Source organism: Glycine max, chromosome 11 (genome assembly GCF_000004515.6).
Source record: "Glycine max cultivar Williams 82 chromosome 11, Glycine_max_v4.0, whole genome shotgun sequence".
NCBI lineage: Eukaryota > Viridiplantae > Streptophyta > Magnoliopsida > Fabales > Fabaceae > Glycine > Glycine max.
In genome coordinates this window covers 37,612,630-37,630,182 of record NC_038247.2, presented here as the reverse complement: position 1 = coordinate 37,630,182, position 17,553 = coordinate 37,612,630, and the positions used below count along the sequence as shown (strand labels likewise).

At 33.0% G+C, this 17,553-nt stretch overlaps 1 protein-coding gene across 2 annotated transcripts; it reads left to right on the top strand.

Annotated features, from left to right (window-relative positions):
* Positions 1 to 4,423: 4,423 nt before the first annotated feature.
* Positions 4,424 to 12,664, top strand: LOC100804343 (UTP--glucose-1-phosphate uridylyltransferase 3, chloroplastic). Of its 2 annotated transcripts, XM_003538428.5 has the most exons (17): positions 4,424 to 5,193; positions 5,766 to 5,943; positions 6,033 to 6,182; positions 6,266 to 6,427; positions 6,513 to 6,685; positions 6,786 to 6,852; positions 7,282 to 7,448; positions 8,089 to 8,247; positions 9,064 to 9,155; positions 9,258 to 9,352; positions 9,744 to 9,821; positions 10,043 to 10,138; positions 10,617 to 10,691; positions 10,784 to 10,875; positions 11,022 to 11,184; positions 12,019 to 12,079; positions 12,257 to 12,664. In XM_003538428.5, exons 1-17 carry the CDS (start codon positions 4,523 to 4,525, stop codon positions 12,367 to 12,369), a joined length of 2,592 nt encoding a protein of 863 aa, XP_003538476.2. In that variant the 5' UTR covers positions 4,424 to 4,522; the 3' UTR covers positions 12,370 to 12,664. The 2 variants fall into 2 exon arrangements, with proteins under 2 accessions (XP_003538476.2, XP_006591388.1); XM_006591325.4 differs by lacking the exon at positions 9,744 to 9,821 and having other exon boundaries at positions 4,436 to 5,193.
* The last annotated feature ends 4,889 nt before the right edge of the window (positions 12,665 to 17,553 follow it).

Genomic DNA, 17,553 nt, shown 5'->3' with positions numbered 1-17,553 from the left:
ATATATATATATAAGTGTTAACTGAAATTTAGCCAGCCTTGTTTCATTTGTCTCTATAATAATAGTGTTACCATGATAGAAAATTTCACGTCCCTAAAAAGTCAAGTAGAACATTAATAAATTTATTCTTGAAAAATGAAAATTCAAATTTTGGTTCCCGAAAATAAATAAAAAAGCGTGACAAATATATTCATATGTTAACTTTTGTCTATTATCGACAATGAAAGAATCTACGTGACATATTCAAGGACGATCAAATAGGAAAGTTGTTGGTAGGATCTATACAATATCTTCTTCAGAAGGAGACAAATTCTACTTACGTGTATCGTTATCTCATTTTAGAGGTTTAATCAGTTAGGAATACCTATTTTCACCGAAAGACGCATGTTTGCCTACATTCAAGAAAGGAGTTGAGCATTGGGACCTTCTAGAAAGTGACAATAGTATTCACTAGTGCTTAGTTGAAGCATCAAGTCTACAAATGCTTTATGCTTTAAGGAGGTTGTTTGTCATTATATTAATTTTTTGTGAACCAACTGATATTAGAAGCCTTTGGGATGAGTTTTACATTCACATGGTAGAAGATTATCCTTCCACAAGCATTACTATGGGATTAAGCTTGACTAATATGTTATTGAGGCATTTGAATGATCTTCTACTTAAACTTGGAAAACAAATCACAAATTATGATTTGCCAACATTAACACTAGAGGAAAATGAAAATACTTCCTTTTCAAGGGTTATACAAGAGGAGTTATTGGTCCAAGTTTCCAATGAAGATGTGGAATTTGTACTAAAGTTAAATAATGACCAATTAGTTGCTTACAATACCATTATGGATGTAATCCACCATAAGCAAAGTTAAGTTTTTTTTTTTTTTGTGTGGATGGCCCGAGAGGAATAGGTAAAACAATCTTTTATCGCACTTTAATTGCAAATTTGAGAAGTAAGGGTCATATTGTCTTAGCAACTATCTCATCTAGTATAGCTACTATATTATTTCTTGGTGGCCAAACTGCACATTCTAGATTTAAGATGCCTATCAATGTAGATACAAATTCATTTTGCTCAATAAGTAAAAAATCTGATATTGTGAAGCTAATTAGAGAAACAACATCAATCTTATGGGATGAAGCACCCATGACAAATATATATGCTTTGGAAGCATTGGATTGTTCATTAAAGGATATTCTTGATTTTCATGCTCCATTTGGGGGGAAAATTGTGATATATGGAGGGGATTTTCACCAAGTTCTTCTTGTTGTTCTAAAAGGTACCAAGGCACAAATTATATATGCATGCATTGTTAATTCTCATCTATGGCCTATCATAGGGGTGTTACACTTGTGTCAAAACATGCGATCATTACAAGATCATTTGCATAATATCTCATGCGCATTGGAAATGATATTGAACCTACCAAATGTGATGACATGGTCAAAATACCTTCCCAAATGGCGATAACGTGGGAAGGAGAAAGTTGAATACCAAAGCTAATTCAGGAAATGTTTCCCGAGTTAGAATCTCATACTTGGGATGTATCTTATATGGTAAAAAGAGCTATGCTGAAAAAATTAATGACAAAGTTCTCAATCACTTACAGGAAAAGAGCATGATTTATCATCATTTGATGAGGTGGAAGGGAACACACACAACTTATACCAACAAGAATACTTGAACTCTATTGTGCCAAGGGGTTTACCACCGCATATTCTAAAGGCTAAAAATGTAAATCATGAAGATTTTGATGATATCAAGAAGAATTTGCTTGAGAAAGAGGGAGATGTAAATCATGCAAGCTTTGATGGTGTCGAGAAGAAATCACATGTTTGTCATCATCAAAAAGGGGGAGAATGTGAATGTATGTATACATAATTTTGATGATGTCAAAGAAGAATCTAACAAGGCTGCTTCAAATGATAAGTATTTGCTTCAAGAATAGTTCAAGATTGCTTCAACAAACAAAGCCTTGTTTCAAGATTCACTAAAGACCAAGCCTTGCCTTAAAACAATGTGCTTTCAAGACATGCAAGGCTCTGGTAATCGATTACCAGAAGACAGGGTTGAGAAATAGCTGTTGAAAAATGTTTTGAATTTGAATTTTCAACATGTAATCGATTACCATATGTCTGTAATCGATTACCAGCAACGAAACTTTGGAAATTCAAATTCAAAAGTCATAACCCTTCAAATTATAACTGTGTAATCGATTACACAAACATTGTAATCGATTACCAGTGGAAAGTTTTCAGAAAATCTGCCAACAGTCACATCTTTTCATTAGATTTGTGAATGACCATCAAAGGCCTATAAATAGGTGACTTGGGCACGAATTTTATGAGAGAGTTTTGCTGGTCCAAAATGTCTTATCCTCTCAAAAGAAAATAAGAGAGATTCCAAGAGAACTTCATTGTCAAATGCTCTCTCAAAGAACTCTTGGGCAAACACTTGCACATCCATTAAGAGTTCATCCATGGATCTTCATTGTAATATTCTTCTCTTGAAGAGAGAATTCTTCTTCTATTCTTCTTATTCAATGAGATTGGTTAAGAGACTGTGAGTCTCTTGTTGTAAAGCATCTGAACACAAGGGATGGGTTGTCCCTGTGTGGTTCAGACTTTGTAAAGGATTTTACAAAGATAGTGGAAATCTCAAGTGGGTTGCTTGAGTACTGGACGTAGGCACGGGTTGTGGCCGAACCAGTATAAAACTGTGTTTGCATTCTCTCTTCCCTTATCTTATTTATTTTGTTGCAATCAATTGTGTCTTGCATGTTTAAAGAACATTGTTAAATTGATTGTTGTTGCTTCTTCTGTATTCTAAGCCTATCCCTCTTAAGATTATTGAGGCCACAAGGTCCAACAAAAAAAGGTGCACCATTAATGTTGTTGCGAAACACATAAACCCTAAATTTGATCTATGTAACAGCACAAGGTTAATATATTGTGAATTTTTCATGAATATGTCGGATGTTGAAATCCTAACAGACCACCATACTAAAATATAATAATAGTTTTCTTACCTAAAATTAAACATAAGACAACAGAGAGTGCAAGACTCCCCTTTGTGCTTATTCTGAAGCAAATTCCTGTGAAATTGAGTTTTGTAATTACCATAAATAAGTCACAGGGACAGATCATATCCAATGTTGAAATCTATCTTTCATAACATGTTTTTAGACATGGCCAATTATATGTTGTTTTGTCAAGAGATGTTTCTCAAGCTTCCTCAAAAATCCTTATTAAAGAAGGACAACTTGAAGAGGAAGATGAAAACTTCACCAAAAATGTTGTTTACAATGAATTTTTGTTATCTCATATTTAGGTATTGTTAATTTTCATTTATGTATGTATATTTATTATTTTATTAATTGTTATTATTGGAATAAATTAAGAATCATTTGACTAGGAAAAAACTAAATTGTACTTTTTTTTGGTTTTAAAGGCAACTTAAGATTTAAAGTGACCTTTCGGTTATATGAAGACTTAAAAAGAAAGTATTTGGACATGCACTTTGACAAACAAGTAAGGGATAAAATATATACTTATACTTATTTGTTATTTTTTTTTTCAAATTCTCAATAAAATTACTTATTATCTTTAGGAGGGTGAATTTGAAAAACTATGAAATATTTGGAAGGATGAGTATTCACTCAGAACAATATGCCCAATTGACAATAAGATTAGATCCAATTTGTTATTAAAAATCTTCATATTATATCATTTTCAATCAATCATTTCAATTTCTAATTTTTCTTTAACATAGGTTTATTGTCTAAAAATTTATTCTATTAGGTGAGATTCTACGGTTACAATAGATAAAACTCAACTTTAGAACATGGTAAAAAGAGAATTATTGTCTCAAAGGATATAAAAGTAATATAGTGAGGCTATTTTAAAATTTATGGATTCTAATTTAATATATGCATACATTTAATTTCAAATTTCCTTAGTTTTAATCAATTTTAACTTAGTTTTTTTTCTCTATATTAGGTGACATGGAAATGCAATACAAAATGATACATGCCATATTAGTAACTTTCATGCAAATGATACATGCCATATTAGTAACTTTCATGCAAATGATACATGCCATATTAGTAACTTTCATGCAAAACTAAATGGATTGATTCTTGAGGTTATACTTAGTTCTTTAATTAACTAATTTTAAATTACATAAAAAACTCCTAACATATACATGATATTGTGTGACCTATTTTGTAGTTTTTCAAAAGGTAACAAATTATGGATGATGTGTTGTATAAAAAATTAAGAAAAATCCTTCAAAGTTAAAAAATTATTCAAAATTAATAGTTATATTATTTCATTGATGATATGCTTTCTTATAGGTTAAATAAAAATACAGGAATGACCATGTATTGGCGCGCTTATGATATAAGGACAAGTTTCATAGACGGTTAAGAAGGCATCTGATTTCCCTCCTTATTATGATCTTTCTCTTCTTGCAAAGTATATTCTTCTCAAACTCATAAATCCCCTCTTTCTTTATCCATTCTTGGGCAATGGTTCACTCCACTTCTCTTCTTCCCCATAATAACCAAACCTTCATCCTCTCCTTCCGCTCCAAACCTTCTTTTTTTCATTCCCATTCCCACTCTCTCTCTCTTCCATCTTCTTCCTCTTCTTCTCAATCGTCATGTTGCCACGTGGCTCGAATCTCCACCGAGACCTTGGAAGTCTCGCCGCCGCCGCCGCCGCCTCCGGGTTTCAACTTCCGCCGCGAAATCGCGCGCCTCGCTTCGCTCCGCGACAGGCTCGCCGCGTGCACTACTTTAAACGAGAAGCTCCGAGTGATGGACGCCGACTCCAGAGTGAAGCGCTTCTTCCGTTCCCGCCACGGGCTCGCTAGGGTTTTGGCGTCGCTGCAATTGAGCTCCGACCAACTTTTCCTGCTCAAGTGTGTGGTCGCGGCGGGGCAGGAGCACGTGCTGTGTTTGGGCGAAACGGAATCGTTGGAATCCTCCGCCTCCGCCGCCGCCGCCACCATGAGTGCGGTGAAGAGCGCGCTTTACGCTCTGGCGGAGATGATTGAGAATATGGATTCCTTTAACGGCAATGGCGGAGCGGGTTTGGGGATGGCGTTGGGGGATCACGAGATTGCGGAGCTGACCATGTTTTTACAGACTTTGGCGGAAATTGAGCGATTCTATGACTGTATTGGAGGAATTATTGGGTCAGTGCTTCGTTTTTTTACGTTTACCATTCGCTTAGTATGAAACAAATGGGAATGTGGCGGAGTAAAATTAACTTATCTTGCTTTTGCTTCTTTACTATATTAACAAGCGAACAGAAAGCAATTATATTAATAATATTACCTTGTCTCAGTTACGCTTCTTAAAATTTTTAGTTCTCCAGTTTTGTGGGAAGAATAATTGGGTTTGCGCGGGAGACAGGGTGGAAACAATAATTGTATTTTTATAAACTCCTAAGCAAACGAACTAGTTCGCCTAGCCTTCATTACTTGTCATCCCAACCAAGGTTTTAAATATGTGTCATCTATCGAGGTCACAGCTTCGTTGAGTTCCTTGATATTGTGGGAAATTGCAGACAAATGTGGCCGATGTAGCTGAAATTGAAGTTGCGGACCTTTTTTTAAAACCTTGATCCCAACACATTCAAGTCTTTTTTTTTTTTGCTTTTGCTTGGCATAAACTTGGTTTAATAGAAAAGAGTGTTGTTTGGGAATAGGTTAATGTGCATCTGCTTGTTTGTTTGCTAACAATAACATTAATAAATTCACTGCAGATATCAGATTACAGTACTGGAACTTGCACAAAAATCGTTTGAGATGCAGAATATAAGCTGGGCCCACCAGAGGCATGACGTGAAAGAATGCCAAATTTTGGGAATTAATGCACCTAATGGGCTTAACCTTTCTGAAGACACAGAGTATGCATCTCAAGCAGCTCTATGGGGTATAGAGGTTAGTTTACTTACATTACTGTTTCATAATTTGCATTTAGATTGAGATGATTCATAGCTACCTGGAATAATAAGATATTGTCCTTCTAGGGTTTGCCAGACCTAGGTGAAATTTATCCTTTGGGAGGTTCTGCCGACAGACTTGGTTTGGTTGATCCTAACACAGGTGAATGCCTGCCTGCTGCAATGCTACCATATTGTGGAAGGACTTTGTTGGAAGGCCTTATAAGAGATCTTCAGGTATATTAGATATCCAACTATCAAACACAATCGTACTTCTTATGCCCACTGAAATATCTATTTCTGCTGTTTCACATTTGAAGGCTAGGGAATTCTTGTACTTCAAGTTATATGGGAAACAATGCATCACACCTGTTGCAATAATGACAAGTTCTGCAAAGAACAACCACAAACATGTCACCTCTCTGTGTGAAAGACTTTCATGGTTTGGAAGAGGTCGATCGACTTTCCAATTTTTTGAGCAGGTTTTATATAAATCTATACCACAGCTTCTTAGAAGGGGTAATCTTATTTTAACAATATCTGAATATCTAATTTGTACATTGGCAGCCTCTTGTTCCAGTTGTTGGTGCAGAAGAATGCCAGTGGCTAGTCACCAAACCATTCAGTCCCTTGAGCAAGCCTGGAGGTCATGGTGTCATATGGAAACTTGCTTATGACAAAGGCATCTTCAAATGGTTTTATTGTCAAGGAAGAAAAGGTGCAACTGTGCGCCAAGTCAGGTCTGTTGTTATGATTGATATTTCGAGGGTTTGCTTATTTTTCCGTTTTCTAGTAGAGAAACTTACTTTTACTAGGTGACTCATACTGGTGACCTTGCAGTAACGTGGTGGCAGCTACAGATTTAACCCTCCTAGCCTTAGCAGGGATTGGTTTACGTCAAGGAAAGGTAGGTGAGGTTGTTTTAATTGATAATGTCATTCTTTTCTAGGACTGTGTATATTGACAAAGATAAGAACATGTTATAATAAATGGGTAAATAAAGTCTTACCATGTGTAGTTTCTTACCTTCTGTCTTGTAAAATTTCTTATGCATAAATATTTGGGTAAATTAACAAATGACAGATATTTGCAACTTTGGTGAATAATATATCCTGGGAAATAAAAAGAAACTAGATACCACAGTCAATCTGTTTATCCTTTAAATGCACTGTTTGCAACTTTGCATGCAGCATTATCCCTATTTAATAGTTTATCTTGCCTGAAGAACTTTAAGAAAAAAGAAAGATACTATTTTCTGTAATATTTATTGAACTAAGCTGTCTCAAATCACAAATTGAATATTGATTGCACTTTCTTAACTGTGTATGTTTAACAGAAACTGGGATTTGCATCTTGTAAGCGGATCTCAGGTGCCACAGAAGGAGTTAATGTGCTGATGGAGAAGAAAAGTCTTGATGGGAACTGGGAATATGGTGTGTCTTGTATTGAATACACAGAGTTTGACAAGTTTGGAATTACTACCGGACCTCTTGCTCCAAAAGGGTACATGATTTTTCTGAACTTGATTTATTTCAATATTTCATCAATCTCATAAAATGTGATTTTACCTTTCATAATCTAAACTGAATATGCTCAAATTTGGTTTCCAGATTCTATGATATCTTGTGCAGCTTTAAATAATTTTCAATGCTTAAGTTATGGAATCCTTCTAGTGAGATACTCTATTACAAACAAATAACTTTGATGATTAAGAACACATCCCCAAACTTGTGTCAATATTGAGAATGGCATGCATCTCATAAACCTGCATCCACAGGAGAACCATACATTTCATTTTAATATGAATGCATTTGATATCAGAGATTTCTTTTCTTCTAGAGATTATCATAACAATTAAATAGTCATATATGTAGTCAATATAAACAAAAATTGGATTAAAATACCCTAATCCTACCTCCCAAGAGGCAAGAACATGAATGCCTAATTAGAGTCTTATTTTGTGTTCTTCTAATCTTATTTGTTGAAAACAGAGACTTATTTTTGTTTGCTCAAAATTATGTCTCACTTGATTTGGTGGTGTTGGTTTCAGTTTATTCTATTAGAAATCTTTATTCTGTTTGTATTTTAGGCTTTCTAATTTGGAATGCATAACCCAAATATCAACTTTATTTTTATACTCAAGTTTGCAGGCAGAGTTCCCTGCCAATACGAACATCTTATACATTGATTTGCCTTCTGCGGAGCTAGTTGGGTCAAGTAAGAGTGAAACTAGTTTACCTGGAATGGTGCTAAATACTAGAAAGCCAATAGTTTACACAGATCAGTTTGGAAGACATCATAGGTATGTATTTTCCCTATGAACTTTATCTTTGCAGTTTTATTGCTTGCTTTTGTTTTATAGATTAAATAGAATGTGAACCTTAGCACAATGGTAAGGTTGCTTGCTGCCTTGTGACCTAAATAAAGTTCACAGGTTCAAATCTTGGAAAAATTTCTGTTCGCGGGGTTAAGGCTGTGCATATCTACTTTCCTCAAACCTTAGTTAGTGGGAGCCTCTTGCATTAGGTTGCCATTTTTCTTATTGATTAAAATGGTATTATTAACTGTAACATTTATATTTTGAAATAGATGGGTTTCGTTTACCGGCTTAAAAATAAAATTCATCCTTTCTTTCCACAGTGGTCATCTGCTTTCTTATCTATTACTACTTATTGGGGTTGGTAAGAGTAGATTTACGGTTTCTTCAATTTTACTATATTGGTCTTAAATTCTCTAAGTTGGTTTTTGGTTAAATTACTCAGTTTGTCTCTAAACTATCCAAGAATTTTCAATTAGGTCCCTAAACTAAAAAAATTAACTTGGTCCCTAAACTAAAAAAAGTATGTCCCTGGGGTTAGTTTTTGATTGCTGAAAACCACCAGAAAATGACAATTTATCGCCATTTTTAAACCCCCGAGACTCAATTTAAAAAATTTACATGATCTAGGAACTTTTTTGTTTGTGGTTTAGGGACCTACTTGAAAATTCCCTAATAGTTTATGGACCAACTAAGTAATTTAACCTTAATTTTTCTTGTGATGAAATGTTATCACTCTGTCTATATCGCTGATTCTTTTGTACAACTTATTCATCCCTTTTTCTCATTGTGATTTGCTAGTGTCTCTGGTGGTAGACTTGAGTGCACAATGCAAAATATAGCTGACAATTATTCCAACTCATATTCTTCTAGATGTTATAATGATGTGGAAGGTATGCCATACATCATTCATGTATTTGTTTGATCTGACAAACCCTATGTTCCCTTTGCCATTGAGTTGAGCTTAACAAAAACCTTACATATTATGTGAGCAGATAAGCTGGATACTTTTATTGTATACAATGAAAGAAGAAGGGTTACCTCCTCTGCTAAGAAAAAAAGAAGACATGGAGACAAGTCTTTACACCAGGTTTGATTTACTGCATGTGTAAAGTATGAATTTTATGTCTAGATTGTGATTACTAAACACAGTACATGTGATATTCCATTGTGTTGATTTAATTTCAAGCTCCATACCGTCCTTGTACTCTTATTTCTCAGCCTTTTAGCTTTTTATTATGAGGTTTGTTCCTAATGTTTCCTTAGATACTTGGATAGTGCTCACTTCACTTAGCAGTCGGTATCATCTGAATATCTTAATAATGTGTTGAAAGTTGAAGAACCAAATTAGAAGTTTTTTGAAGTATTAGAATTATTTTTAAGTTCCTTAAACATTTACCATCACAAAACCTACAACTTATGTCTTGGAGTTGTAATTATTTTTGCTTTTAAATATCTAAAATGTTTACATTTATATGCAGACACCTGATGGTGCTCTGTTGGATATCTTACGAAATGCTCATGATCTTCTTTCACAATGTGATATAAGACTTCCTGAGGTATATATGTATTTTAATGTGTGTTTTATGCATATTGATTCATTTTCATCTGGTTGGATTGGGTTCAATTTCATATTATACTAGTATGCTTATGCGACTGCATAACATTTTTTTATTTATTGGAAGTTCATTTGGTAATACATGTAAATTTGTAAAGGGTGGATGACTATCTTTTCTAGGTACTTTCAATTATTTTATGTTATGTTTTCTCTCTCCTGCAGATTGAAGCTAACGAGAACTATGCTGATTCAGGACCACCATTTCTCATCCTTGTGCATCCGGCTCTTGGTCCTCTTTGGGAAGTCACTAAGCAAAAAGTAACACTATATATTTATGTTATTTTTAAATAGTCATTCATCAACAATTGTCATTTTTGCATTTGTTTGTGTATGTTTAAAATTATGGAAGTTTAATTGAATTCTATCAGTAAATGGCTGTGCTCTCTAAACATGTTGGTTCTTAAATGGTGAAATACAGTATCCACGGTCTATTTATTAAATGAGCATTTTAACATATTTTTCTTGTTAGTGAAATTGTGTTAGACATGATTAATTAAATAGGTCATTTTTGTCTGTGTCCAGTCTCCACTCCACCCATAGTGTTCTATCACACATGGCAAGACATGAATATAACCTTTTTACACAAAACTTTCTTCCTATTGTTTGATCATAATCCTTTCTTCAATGCAATTGGCTTGAAACATGACAGTTCTACAGCTTTACAAGGGTGAATTGTGTTGATCATCTTTTATTGAAAAACGGTTTCAATTATTTTGTCATTCTTTCTTGTGATCAGTTTTATGGCGGTTCCATATCAGAGGGCTCTGAGTTACAAATAGAGGTTGCAGAGTTTTTTTGGAGGAATGTTCAGGTACTACCTACTCACATAGACTTTGTTAACTTATATGGAATGGAGTTGCTAAGATATTGGGCTGATATTTGTGGTTTGCCCCTTTATTCCAGCTCAATGGAAGCCTGATTATAATAGCTGAGAATGTTATGGGCTCAATGAAGATTAATGAGAACAGTGAATCCATACTACATTATGGCCAAAGGTACTGTGTTGTCTGTATTAATAAGAACTGTTGTGATCCTTTATCAACCTGATCTTACGTACAAATCCCAAGACCTCAGGTACAAAATTGTTTTGGATTGTAAATATAAAAAATGTTTATACACATTTGTCGTGTTATCATGCCAGGTGTGGAAGATGTAAATTGCAAAATGTCAAGGTATTGAACAAGGGAATTGATTGGACTTGCGATGAAAACATATACTGGAAACATGATGTGCAGCGATCTGAGGTGCTGCAGATCATACTGCATGGAAATGCTGAATTTGAGGCTACTGATGTTGTCTTACAGGTTAAAGTTTAAATTCGGATGTTATTCTCCCTCTAGAAAAATAGTTGCAAATCTTGCTTACAATACTGCCAACTCATTGGATTTGAGCCAAAGATTTCTTATACTATGTAAGATGAGCACAACTGCCTGGTATTTCTTGACACAGTAGGATTTATTTCCTTCATCGATACCAAACCGCATTGTTCCAAGCAATATTATAGACATGGGACACTTCCTTTTCTAAGCACTGACATAAGGGATGCCTTTCGAGTTTAGAACTTACTAGGTAGCTGTTTTTTGACTATCAAACTAACCCTGTAGTCATTTGTATATGAATGTTGAAAAGAACCAGAGTCTTGTAACAAAGCCATCAATTACTGTCAGTTATACAGCCTAAAAAATAAGTAAAATAAACTTACTCTTCTCGTTAATTCTAGTGGATATTTGATACGTATTGTATCAAGGGTGCCAGCAGAAAAAGGGAAATAACAGTAAAAGGAAGAAGGAAGACGTTTCCAGAGAGCTATAGCCCTCCCTAGTGAGAGAAATATTCCTGCACTCCCATTTTCATTAGTGATCTCGAGGATGATCCTCAATGATTACAATCCCCACCCTTATAACAGAATTCTCCCTCTCCACTATTCTCTAACTAACTCAGCAATGCCCATTCTACCCCCTTCTTGAATAACTAAGTAAATGAGAATAACAAAGCATCAGCTCATTAACTTGGTCTTGGGCCTACGACTCTACACCTTAAAGGGCTTGTCCCATTTTGAGGCGCATTTCCTAACAATATTTGATACCCATAAACTAATAACTGACGAGCTTATTTTTGCTGTTATTTAACTGATATAGGGAAATCATGTGTTCGAAGTTCCAGATGGCTACAAACTGAAAATCATGCCAGGAAGCTCAGGTCTCTTCAACTTTAGAAATTTCTTTGGCTTGGTTGCTTATGCTTTAGTTTCCTAAATTAATATGTGTGCTGTTATCATGATTATTGAGAATGTTACTGTTGTAATCCTTAGTCAAATTGTATTTGTTCTGTCTAGTCATAGAATGTTACTTATTTAAGTTCATAATTGCGTTTCAGGTTTAGCAATCCAGTTGGATCCAATTGATCAAGATATGATGGAGAGTGGAAGCTGGCACTGGGATTACAAGATAGAAGGTTCTCACATTCAGCTAGAATTAGTAGAATCATAAAACCACTAACCACTCTAAGATGTCTACTGCGAGAATCATGGTTCACAGCTAGCATTGGAGTTCACCTAAATAATTTCGATTACCAAGTGGCAGGTTGAACAGAAGTTAAGCCTTTGTCATTTTTGGTTGTTTTAGTTGTAATATATGTTTGTAGGTTTGTAAAATCCGTGTCACTTCCCTGATGTTCTTTTATTTTTCCATTCTTTTTCCCCTTTATTTGTTGGGATGATCTCATGTAACCAACATTGTTAAACTGAGATGAATTCGATGAATGAATATGGATCTATTTCATTAATTGCAGATCTCTTTTGTATTATAAACGTACACTTTCCTTTGAGATTATCACATGCTCAGATCACACCCGGTCTCTTTTTCTGGTTTCTGCCGAGAGTCCCTTTAGCATACGTCTTTCCTTTGAACTAGCTATTATCGTTTTCATAAAATAATGATGAATTAATTTTAATAAAAATTTGTCCTCAATACATATTTTATTTGTAACTTGAAATACTAGACAATTTGGCTCATTAAATAATCCTAACAGTTTTTTTTATTTATTATTATAACATAAAAGTGAGAGTATTATCAAATTACTAAAGAGTGAAGAAAATAATAAATAATATTTGAAAATGATGTTTTTATCATAATTTTAATATATTAATAAAATAATATTACTTGTTGAGACCGAAGAAAAAATATCTCAATTACTTGATACTATGAATAGAAACAAAACTCAATTTCAAAATTTCAATAAAAAAAGAAAATACGAAGAATATTTTGTAATTAGTTTAAGTTATAGTCATGTTAACAAACAAGTGGTTAGTTCGACTCAAATTGAATTTGTTTTTCTTAAAAAGGATATCGAATTTTGGATGAAAAAAACATATATGATTAGGGTGAAAGATTTTATTAAAATTGATCAATCAAGATTTTTTTGATGAATATTGATTATCAATAAAGTTGATGAATTTTTCATATGAATATCATACTATAGTTCTGTTATATATAAATATATCCATCACCATGGTTGTTTGAATGAAGTATTCCAATGTAAAAGTTTGACAATACATGAGTTAACAAATGAATTTACCGATTTAAAATGTCAAGACAGTATGCAGCCTCTGAAATTTCTGGGTTTTTTTTTTCTTTTAATTTATATGTATCAATTTGCTGTGTGTGACATGTCACATGGTTGTGTCCGCATTGCTAATGAAACTCTCCTGTTTTGGAGGATTCGTAATCGTCCTCCTAGTTGTATCCTCTTTCCTCACTCTTCTATTAACATTAATTAATATGTTTTAAAAATATATATCAGTGTGCTGAGGAATTAAGAAAAAATAGTGCTTCTTTATCCTGAACTGCGTGTTCGGTTGTCATAAGAATAATAGAAGAGTTCCACCAAACAAGATACATCTGTATATTCGCTGCCAAACAAATGACTTTGAATGTCAATCCCCTTAAAAGACTTATCACTTAATAATCCTACTTTAATATTTAGATGTTTACAGATCTCATTATTTCATGTATTTTTCAGACTGTCCAGGCAAAGTAGTATTTCATGTTTACAGAGTTCACCAAACAAGAAATTTTTGCACTACTATTTTACTATATGTATCTTTTTTTATCAAATATTCTCATTTACATTTCAATATATAATTTTTTTTTTCTCTATTATCTTTGATAAGAAGTGACCCAATGGATTTTTTTTAGAATCTTATTTATATATTTGATCACCCTACTAATTAAAATAATCTAATTCTGAAACCGTTAAACAGAAACTTATATAGATCGTTCATAGGCAGCTACAAGCATGGATGTTAATAAGAAAGGTCACATTAAATCTAATCAGATTGTCTAGTCAGATTATATAGTTAGTTAATAATTTGGCACCAATTAAGCTAACATTTTATTTGCACTGTCTTTAAACAGTTGTTGGATTTGGGTTCAAGACAAATTGCAGGAAGACAATTGCATTATTTGATTGATCATCCTGCTGCTACACCTATAACTACTGTCCAGGCAAAGTCACTTCTAAGTTATATAACACTGACTTGTTTTGTTGTTGTTCAGTTGAAGGAATAGAATTATTTTGTCCCATTTTGGAATACACCTAAATCCCACAAAATATTGGGGCAGGGAAGAAGGTACTACTGATAGAAAATGCATATCATCCTCAAGGCCCAGCAAGGCAAGATTCATCTGGGAGTGAATATTACTTTAAATTTGTAAAAATTAAATAAAGTCGTAGACAATGTTGTGCTTTGATCACTTTTTTCAGTCCTAACCCAATAAGAGACAAAGCCTCCTTCCATTCCAATACAAAGCACAAGCCTCTCTCATTGTCCATTGAATTGATGTACAAAATGTACGCTCTAGCTAGCTATCATCACTAACAACAGGACCCTCTCATACACCCCACACCTCTATTGCCTTACAATACATTGCACTCCCAACAAGGTCATTCATTGTACTACTGCCTATTGTGTCACAGGAGACAAAGCACCCTCCACTCCACCGCATTGCACGTATATATATGTACCATTAGTCCAACACCTTTCTTTCATTTCAACACACTCACAATTGCACATTCATCTATAACTTGTAGCCTTAATTGTCCTTTGGTTTTATTGCATAGATAAGATCAGGGAGTAGTAGTGGGCATTGCAATTGTGTTCGTAACGTCAAGGTATTTTGACATTTCACAATCACATTATGATCGTAATTACAACCACATTTTTTGACAATTACCCGCAATGCAAAAGTTTTTTAGCTCACCACAACTGTGATTTAAAACTATGATAGTAAGCACTGTAGTGTTTGAGTTAGGATCTATAATAAAGTCATACATAGAGGGACCTTAGGCTGTGGTTCTCCTTAGCAAAAAGATAAATTGAACTAATTTACAATATGAGAAAGAGCTTAAACACAATTTTCATAACCTTAGATACTTTAATTTGTTACAAATATCAGGAAAATACTAAAATTTATTAGTAACACTAATTGATCATACTAAAGTAGTTTGACTTTGACTATTTACGTGACATATAATGTGTTCTAGTCAAGTGCTAGTTTAACTAGCGAATTGACCAAGCAATGACTAATATGGCTCTATGCCAGTAATATGTTTCAGAGTAATCCCCTTTTGACACTCAGTTTCTAAAATTGCTCTAATTTGGTCGATCAGCCTATTAATAACGGTTATCAAATGTCTAATCTATCACCCATGGTATATCTGTACCTGTAAAAAATTCAAAGTATCATCCATGTTATACCCTAATTACTAACTCGGAATGTACACTTCAAAATTTTCCATATTAAATTTTTTCTTTCTTGATATACTTCAAAATTCTCCATATTAAAATTTTTCTTTGTTGGATTTATTATATTGGTAGACATTTAATTTTGCTTGATATTATTTTACTTGAAGAATCCCTCCAATCTTATCATGAACCACCTAAAGGATCATTTAGTGTAACATCAAATGGAATTAAATATAATTATAAACAATAAAAAGTATAGAAGAGAGGGAGAGAATATTATAGAAACATTTTATGTATTCCTTCCGTACCCATTTGGCCATTATATTTATTGTAATAATCATATATTTATTGTCATTGCAGTTATACAGTCAATTATACCAGACATGATTACATACAAAGTCAAATGTTTTATGTAATTCATAAAGTGAAATCAAATGTCTCAGCACATGAAATATGCAATAATTAATCACGCCACCCGTACTCTTTGTCTGCATACCACTCTCATCCATGGGCGGAAATTGATGGATGCATCAAGTTCTTTAAAAAGTTTGCGAATATGCTTTTCAAATATTTTAGAAATTCTATACCATACGTCATGCATATCTTGTTGAATAACCAAACGGACATAATCCACTTTTTATGGAAAATTTTATAAATAAACAACTTTTCACGTTTATGATATGAGTTATAAATATATAAACGAATTTTTTGACAGACATCATCATCATACTAACAGTTTTTCGATTAAAATAAAGAATTTAATAATACGAAATGCAACAATGCCAAAATGATAGCTAAATACAAAGGACCCGACCATTTTCCTCTGCTTATTAATTTCAAAATAACTTACTATAAAAGCAACAAATCATACCCTCAAAAACAAAAACTAATCATACATGCATCTTTTTGTAATTAATTAGAAGATGTATCAATAGGTGTACAAAAAGTTTTTACTACTATTTAGTTAAAATTTGTAATTTTGAGAAAATAAGTCTATCATCCAGCAGGAGTTATGGCCTAACCTATATATAAAGTCAAGTTAGATATACTAAGCTTTTTTAGAAATAAACTAGGCAAAAACTATAAAAGCCTATTTGATTAAAAAACTAGGCTTAAACTATTCAAAAATATTTTGAGCTTTACGGGTTCACCTATTTAAATAAATTATATTATTGTAAGTGGTATTAATATAATTATTTTTTTTTACAATTTATTAAAATCACATATTTATTTACTTTAATTTATTAATGATATTAAACATGTTGACCTACATATAAGTTATGCTAATAAACTCATTGAAGGATAAATAGACGCCTTATTTAAAAATCCTATTGTAAAATGAACTTTTGAATAGATTAAAATGATAGTCATATTAAACCTTAAAAATAGGTTATAGTATTTTATTTTTTTTGGGAATGGATAGGTTATAGCATATAAACACTTTGACTCTTATAAAATCTAACCTATATTATCACCTTGTCAATTGCCTTGAGTTATTTTAAATTTCATAGTTTATAATTTATTTAAAATATAACTTTTTCTCATTGTTTTTTTAGTTGATTATCTTATTTATAAATAGGTCAAGTATATCTCATAACTTTCATATGGAATAGGCCTTTGAACAAGTTAATAGGTCAAATCAAATTAACTTTTAAAAAGATCAGGTTAGGCATAAAAACAAGCCTATGCCAGATTTTTTTTATGTTTGAATTAAACTTAATTAACAGCGTGTTTAAAAGTATTTTTACTTTCAAAAACAACAAATTTTTCTTTCTTAATCTATACATTGAAACACATAATTTTGTATAAGAATTCGCAAACATACTTTTACTTTGTAACTATAAATCAAACGTATTCATATTCTTAGTAAAACTTACTTAAGTAAAATCTTGTTTGACCCCACTATATACTACCCTAATAATTTGGT